At 38.5% G+C, this 8439-nt stretch overlaps 1 protein-coding gene across 1 annotated transcript in view; it reads left to right on the forward strand.

The window, feature by feature from the left end:
• Nucleotides 1-7725, forward strand: part of dchs2 (dachsous cadherin-related 2) — a 30886-nt gene extending 23161 nt beyond the window's left edge. Inside the window, 6 exon segments of the mRNA XM_055158464.1 lie at nt 129-280; nt 1662-1792; nt 2319-2394; nt 2396-2603; nt 3076-3217; nt 4208-7725. Coding sequence (XP_055014439.1) covers nt 129-280; nt 1662-1792; nt 2319-2394; nt 2396-2603; nt 3076-3217; nt 4208-6795 — 3297 coding nt within the window. The 3' untranslated portion in view covers nt 6796-7725.
• The last annotated feature ends 714 nt before the right edge of the window (nt 7726-8439 follow it).

Consider the following 8439-nt stretch of genomic DNA (forward strand, 5'->3'; position numbering starts at 1 on the left):
GTAATTTTGTAATTTCTTAGACCAATACTTTGTACTTCTTCTTGGGTAAAATGATTTTGAACTAATGTTAGGCTTACTTAGTTGCTTTGTAACGTACCCACCTCAAATAATTATAATTTTCCTTGCAGGTATATGCCTCAGATGCGGACAGTGGGCTAAATGGGCAGATAGAATACTCCATCATATCTGGCAACCACAACAACGCCTTCATCCTGGACTCAGTGAGAGGAATTCTGGCCACTAATGTTGTGCTGGACCGAGAGATCACCAGTTCATACAAGTGAGTTCATGTGACACTGTTATGTAAGCACCGGATCAGCTTTGAAGTGGTGCTCTCAACCTTACTGGGCCTATTTATATCAATTAACTGTCAGTGGGAAGAAATAATAGTCCCAAAGTTCTACTACTAACTTTTGTACCACACTGTATCCAAATGTAAAAATACACTATGAATGGACACATAGAATGTAGTAAATAAAAAATAAACTAAAAAATTACTAGAAACAAAAAATGTTTTATAGCCACCCATCACTGCTTTGCACTCTTGGCATTTCTTGACCCTGACATTGCAGAATTGTGAAGTGAAAACCGTTTCAGGAGATTTCATCATAAAGCTCATTGGGAGAGCTAAATGTAGGATAAAAAGTAGGAAAGCTAAGCCAAATTACAAGACAAGGCTTGTGAATTGAGTCAAAACAGAATGGGCTCTGTGTGGGATGACCTTACCACCATTTTAGGATCGAAGAAGAAGAGAAATTCAAGGCTGACCCTCAAACTGGCTCATTTAAATTGAGATTTGAAATAATGGACTTTAGTAAGGACATTCTTAAATTGAAAAATGAACTACTTTCAGCAGTCATGTGTTTTAGTCAGATCAAGGCAAGGAAAAGTTCAGGACCACATAAAAACAACAACTTGCTCCATTGTTTTGCTTTATCTTCCAGATGTCAATTAACCAACAGAGGGTGCCAAACACTTGGAAACAATGAGTGTAGACCTGTGGCCTGACTTCATTAGTTATGAAATTATTTGAGAGACTAATGAAAAATGAACTTCTTCCTCTGGTAGAGCCCTTTCATGCCTGATGGTTCAAATCAATTGTTCCATTGGGGATACAAATAAAGTAAAGTTTAAGTTGAAGTGTTTGAAGAATCCCTCAGTCGTCCAGGTAGAATCCATGGCGAGGAGAAAATTCAGCTTTTCGACTGGACCAAAGTTAGTTAGAGTTTGCAGTGCTGCCAACATATCAAAGGATGGCTACTTCTGAGGAACTGATATAGAATGTAAATAATATTTTATATTTTATTTTATATTTTAAAAGCATTCTTTTGCTTGAGGCTGCATCCAAATGTCTGACTTGTAGACGGGGCGGACTGGAACCAAAAAACGTCTCTGGACTACCTGGACCGTACAGTATGCCAGTCCCCCCTGCTAGTAGATGTAGATACAAACAAGAGGAACCACGAGAGAGCGTCCAATCAAATGGAGCTCCTTTAAATAGTAAACTGTCTGAGTGAAAAAAAAGAAAAGAAAAAAAGAAAAGAGAAGAAATAAGTAATTTAAAGAGAATGATATAGTTGATTACAGTTTACAGATTATTACAGTTATTTTTACTTTATACATAACATTTGCAATAAATAATGTGTGTTATTCTGTTTCAGATTGGTTTTACAGGCAGCAGACAAAGGAAACCCATGCTTCAGCAGCACGGCCACTGTCAGGGTCCAAGTGGTGGACGTGAATGACAACAGTCCTGTCATACCACCCATGGAGCCTGTGCTCATACCTGAGAGTAAGGGAGATAACAAACAAAAAAAAAGCTAAAGTCTATATTATGCTCATTTAGTGATGTGGTAATACAGAAAAGGCACCATACACCTTCACTAGAAACATTTCTAATATTTGAATCCCTGTAACTGCCAAACTTTGAAGTTGCACCTATTGTGGCTACTCTCACAGGAGTTTTGCATATTAAAAAAAATATCATATCAGTGTTGTATTGTATTTATTAATTGATTAAATATTACAAATATAATTCTCATATATCACTTTAATCTTAGAGGTACTGATCTAAAACAATATTTCCTCTCTTCAGGTGGAGGTTATGCCACCATCTTATCTCCATATAGATGTTATTACTTTGCCTGGAATGCTGGAGCATACAGTTTAGTTTCAAGAAAAGTTGATGTAGTGCTTAGTTCCACTTTAAAGCATAGATCACAAAGACCCCTTATCTCTTTTCTTTAACTTCTTCACACCTAATATTATAATATATAATAATAATTGTCTCATTCTTACCAAACATTTTCTTCTACCAGATCTCCCGGCTGGCTACATGGTGACACAGGTGACTGCTAATGACGTGGACCTGAGCTCATCCATTACTTACAGTTTTGGATAACAGCAGCAGCAGTGGTCCCTTTGCCATTAACTGTTACACTGGAGTCATCACCATGACCCAAGCACTGGACTATGAGACACAGACAGAATACGTGCTAACTGTGAGGGCATCTGATTCCCTCCACCACACCACAGGAGAGGTCAAAGTTCAGGTGCTTGACGTCAATGACAACGCTCCTGTCTTCACCCAAGTTTCATACCAGGTACTCATCACATAGTAGGAGTCCAAGGTATTTAGGCAATGGAAAAATATTCTCTTCTGTATATTGTTTATGAAATTTAGATGTTATAACTACAATACTAAAGTTCGATCAATATTCAAACTATGATTAAGAGCATTGTCTTAAAGAAGACTTGTGTCTGAAATATAGTTATAATCTATGTCAGTCATGGCTCATTATGTAATAATCTGGAAATTTTAAATTGCAATATTGATGAGAAACGACTTAATAAAAGAAACAAGTCTGATAGCTTCCATGTCAGAAACTTGCAGTGCCCAATGAGAGCTGATGTCGCCATAAACGTTTCCACAACAAAGAGACAATCACCCCTAATGGATAGCTGCAGATCACACGAGCCAGTAGCAGATTTTTTTTCATCCATACCAAAATGACCACGCAACACTGCTGAATTTTACACATATTACCCATTAAGAAATAAAATTCTTTTTTTCAGGTGGAGTTGTCTGAGTTTGTTCCTGCAGAAACATTTGTCTTGTCTGTGTCTGCGTCCGACAAAGATTCAGGACCCAGAGGAGAGGTCATCTACAGACTGCTGTCATCTCCTCTACAAGGTTTCTACATCCTCCCAGATTTGGGTAAGGCCATGACAAATGAAGACAGTGCGCTGTGATCATAGTGGCAAACATCAAGAGAAACTTTGAAATATTTATACAGTGGACTTTAGTTCTTGCTTTTTTTAACTTCGTCATCTGGCTTTCATTAAAACTGAATCATATTATGTATCATAGCCCGTAAAAGATTTGATGAAGTTGAGCAAGTAGATGACTTGACCAATCATTGCCCGAAATTTTATATTATGACACAGCACTTGGCACTTCAGTCTGCCCCACACTTTGTTCAGCTATGATGCAGGCAGTGCTGTAATGCATAGTGACATTTTCAGCATTGCAAACGTCATGGCTGTTAATAATAAACATAACTTCTTCACATGGAACTTCTCCTTTTCTCATTTTCTTTGATTTATCTATGTTCTTAAGTATTGTCTTTCAGCCGACTAGTCCAACTTGAAATTCATAGATTCAACAGAAAGAAATGTGATATATTAAAAGAGACACATAGATGGTTGCTTAGGGTTTTGTGTATATCAAAATTTTTTTTGTTGTGAAATCATTGCCATACTTGCTGCAGGAAGTGGACTTATTGTGATTCTTAATACGTTTACTTTTGTCTTTCTTGCATACAGATTATTCAACGCTGAAGTGAAGTTGCTGTCACTTTATTTATTCTTTATTTCAGACACAAATATTATTCGGTCCATAGTTAAAAAGAAAAACAGGATGCAATATATATATATATATATATATATATATATATATATATATATATATATATATATACTATAAATGAGTTCAAATAAAAACAGTAATTTATACAGAAAGCACAAGGCAAAAATGTATTTGTGTATGTGAAAGGTAGATTAAAGTCAGGATTCACTCCATCATCTTCAAATAACTCCCTCTATACCTTCTCCTTTCTGTTGTTGCCCAGTATAAATTCTTATACTCTATTTGCCACATAGCACTAGACTATTTCAAGTTGTATTCACACATTTTCTTTTTTTACAGGGTCAATTTTCACCAACAAACCCCTAAAATCCATCACCAACAGCAATGTGGTGCACCTCTTGGTTGAAGCACAAGACCAAAGTGACCCAATACGCTCTAGTGTGGCCTCCATCGAAGTTCAGATCGTGGATAGCAATGATCATGCACCAATGTTCCACCAAGACATTTACACTCTGACCGTCCCAGAAGACACACCCACCGACACCACCTTACTCACCCTCTCTGCCGATGACGAAGACTGGAGTCCAGAGAATACCCACCTGGACTACGCTATCATCGGGGGCAACGAGGAAAAGCGATTCTGTCTTGAAGTCAAATTGATTCAAGTTGAGAATCAGTTGCGAAACGTTGCCAAGCTAGTTCTCTGTAACCCTTTGGATCGGGAAACTACAGAAGCGTACTCTTTAACTGTTAGCGTTTCCGATCGGGGAAGACCACCCCTGAACAGTACTTCTTTTGTTATGGTGTCTGTAACTGACTGCAATGACAACGCTCCAAAGTTTTCCAGCACAGAATATCACGTCCAAGTGAGTGAAAACAGCCTCACTGGAACTAGCCTGGTCAAAGTACACGCCCATGATCCTGACTTCGGAGCCAACGGTCTTGTGAGATACACTATTGTTTCCGGTAATAGCAAACAACACCTTACAATTGACTCCCAATCTGGCGTTTTAGCTATTAACCAATCACTCGACTATGAGGAAGATTCAAAGTATACCGTGACTATTCGAGCTTCTGATGGCAGCGAAACATCGGATGAACGCAATGTCGCTTTCGCTGTGATCTATGTTACTGTACTGGACGAAAATGACAACGATCCTTACTTCATGTTCCCAACTGTAAATTGTTCTGTGCTTGAGAATCTACCGGCGTTTACCCACACTTGCTCCGTCAACGCAATGGACAACGACTCTGGCCCCTACGGTCAACTGACATATTCCATCTTGACATCCTGCTTCATGGATTACAGTATTGTAAACCCAGATTATAAAGAAGCATTCGGCATTGACAGCTATACCGGAGACATTCACACCAGGCAAACCTTTGACTATGAACGTGAAAATGAGTATTGCTTTATAGTCGAAGCTAGAGATAAAGGTGACAAGGCAGCCACCATAAGAGTTCAAGTAGCTATCAAAGGAGTTGACGAATTTAGCCCGATCTTCATGCAAAAACAGTACTATTTTCTTCTCAGGGAAAACGTCAAACCTGGAGAGACCATTGGCTTTGTGATGGCGATGGATCATGACAGAGGGATTGATGGACAAGTGGAATATGCGTTTCTCCACCCATCACAATTTTTCTTGATAAACAAAACAACTGGTGCAATTTTGGTGAATGATCCAGTATTTCGTAAAAGAGGTAGTTATGGAAATGACGATATGGTGGAGTTAACTGTGTCTGCAAGCAGTCCCAAGCTTGGTTCTCGGACTACGACATGTCCAGTTTACGTCAATATTTCCAATTCCATAGAAGCGCTAACTGGAGTACCGCTCAATGGGCACGTTCTCAGTCTGGGCATTTCGTTACTGTTGGTCCTTCTCATTTTAGTAATCTTCGTAGGGTTAGTTCTGTCATATAAACTAAAAGATACAGCAGTCAAGAAGGCATCTGCCATTGCTTCAAGTTTGAATCAAAGCCCAGGATCATTCTACAGCTCCAGTGAACAATCTCAAAGCATTATCTGCCTGCATGAAGTCAAACATCCCAGTATTCAAGTGGTAAGGAAGGACCTCCCCAAACAGTACAGCCCTTCAGACTCTAGTGGGCGTGGGTCAGCTGAAGGTGAGACCGCTGAGGACCAGGAGATTAAGTGGATCAACAATTTATCTTTTTCTAAAGGAGAGGCAACACACGAAACTTCAGAAAACCATGATTCTGCATTACCTGGAGACAATATTTCAAATAATTCTGTCAAACCTGTCCCAGAACACTTGCTAACTTCATGTCCAATTTCTGGGTTTGCTAGCACTGAAAGTTTACATCATTTTAAAGAGGAGGGCGGAGGCGAAGGTCTGCTCCCAGCGATCGTCCAGTTTGCCGATCTGGAGGAGAGCATGGGGACACGAGGTTATGCTCCCCTTTCGGAAGCTGTGGATTCTTTGTCATCTCTGGTTGGTTTAGAAGAGCAAGTGCAGGGTAGCTACGCTTGGGACTACCTTCTTGACTGGGAGCCTCAATACCACATGCTAGCTTCAGTGTTCACAGATATTGGAATGCTCCCTGATGAGGAGCTCCAAGGTGGCTGTGAGAGTTTGGCCTCTGAGGCGAGCTGTCTCATGCACCCTCCCCCTCTAATCACTGCAGTAGCTCAGCCCGGTTTAAGGACAGTACCTCCCAGGAAACCAAGCCGTGCACACAGTCTTAGTAGGAAGCCATCTTACCCTAGATACTGCTACTCCCCCTTAGCAAGAAACACTGGACTAACCCCCACGGCAATGACCCCTACCTTTTCCCCGTCCCTGACCTCACTGAGTGTCCGGACACCCAGCGCTTCACCTGTGGTTTCGGACACTGGGGTGGGGGGCATCAGGCTAGAAGCAGGTCCTCCCACTGCAAGCCTGTTGGAGACTGAAATACAAGTGTAGATATGGACAGATTACATTTTATTACGGAAGATTATTGGTAAATGTGTTATATATGAGTAATTTTTAAATAAATGTGGTCATGTTGGATTCAGTGGAACTATTCAGCTACTGACTTTAAAGGGGACTGTCAAATCTGGAGCTGTTTGGAGCTTTTAACTTTGTCATAATGTTGTTCCTTCATCCTTAGCTTTCTCAAAGTTACATTTCACTGCATGTTTGAGTAATCATTTATCCTGTATTTGAGACTTGGGGGCTCTGAAAATGTCTGTTTTCACCCACCCCCTATGCTTGCCCACTTTTCTGTATTTATTCATGATTATTCCAAACTTAGACTCCAGGCAGGTCACCTAGAGTTTTTCCAACCATAACATAATTTTGAATAGGAAGTTAATGAACCTGTTTCTGTTCGCAAGCAGTTATAACAGAATAATGCTTTTTACAATGAACAGTTTAGTTTTATACTAAATGCCAGAGGAGGAAACTAGAGGATATTAAATTTAAATTAATGCATGTTTTTATTTGTCAGTACAATAGAAAATAATATTAAAATGTGAAATAACTGGTCGCAGCTTTAACTGCAGTAAAATACCAACATAAATTTGTTCAAGCGTTTCTTATATTCTATGCTAACTTACTCAGGATGCTTTGGTTTAATATTATTTCTTGATATAAAACAAATGGGCTTATAACTTCTTCTCTGGTCTTATAAATCCATATTTTAGTGATACTGCATGTAACAGAATTGGATTCATATCATTTCAAAGTGATCAATCAGTCAATGCGGTTTTATATTTTTATAATGAGCCACTTTAAAGAAAAGCAGACATTAAATATGTTCTGAAATATTTATTGAGTACTTTTGTTTATGTGAGCAGAAAATGAAACACTTGGCTTTGGGTGGAGCTTTTGACCACAATGGCTGTTACTAAACCACGGATCTGTATTAGTTTCATATCTTAGGTTTCAAATATGACTTTGATATTCTTCAAAAATGTCTTGACAAGTTTTTAGTGCAATCGTTATTTTCATGTGTCATTTAATACAGTGTGTTCAGAAAGAAAAAATGTGTGTAATTTCCATAAAACACATGAACACAAAATGGTACTGTGTAAACCAGTTTTTCATAATTTATTCTTTTCTTTCTTTTTTGTAATAACACTTGAACTACGTTGAAAAGGAAAGGATTGCTCTATGCAAAAGTGTGTTTTATAATGTTAATGTAATTAAAATATATTTAATATACTTTACCTATGACAGGGTGAATATTTCTTTGTGATTTTTTGTTGACCTTAACATTTTTCTACCACTCTGATGCAAGTATATGGAGTTTATTATTCAATATCATTTGAATTAAAGTGAGCTTATTATGCAAAATTAACTCTAAAGCTTTTAACCATGTAGATCTTTGCCCGTCTCATTTACTCTCTCAAAGTTGTATTTAGCATGATTCATGCATGTTTGAGTAATCTTTATGCTCCAATATTCAAGACTTCATCCCTCCGATCAACCTGGTTTTCACCGCCCCGTTACACTTTTATACTCTGTACTTCGTTTTCTTTATAGGTGATACGCATAAGATTAAGCAGTGTCGCATAGTCATCTTGATACAAATGAAAAACAATCTATCCATATGAGGTGCCAACA

Source organism: Boleophthalmus pectinirostris, unplaced genomic scaffold, assembly GCF_026225935.1.
Source record: "Boleophthalmus pectinirostris isolate CB_2022bp ecotype Guang Dong unplaced genomic scaffold, ASM2622593v1 HiC_scaffold_22, whole genome shotgun sequence".
Taxonomy (NCBI): domain Eukaryota; kingdom Metazoa; phylum Chordata; class Actinopteri; order Gobiiformes; family Gobiidae; genus Boleophthalmus; species Boleophthalmus pectinirostris.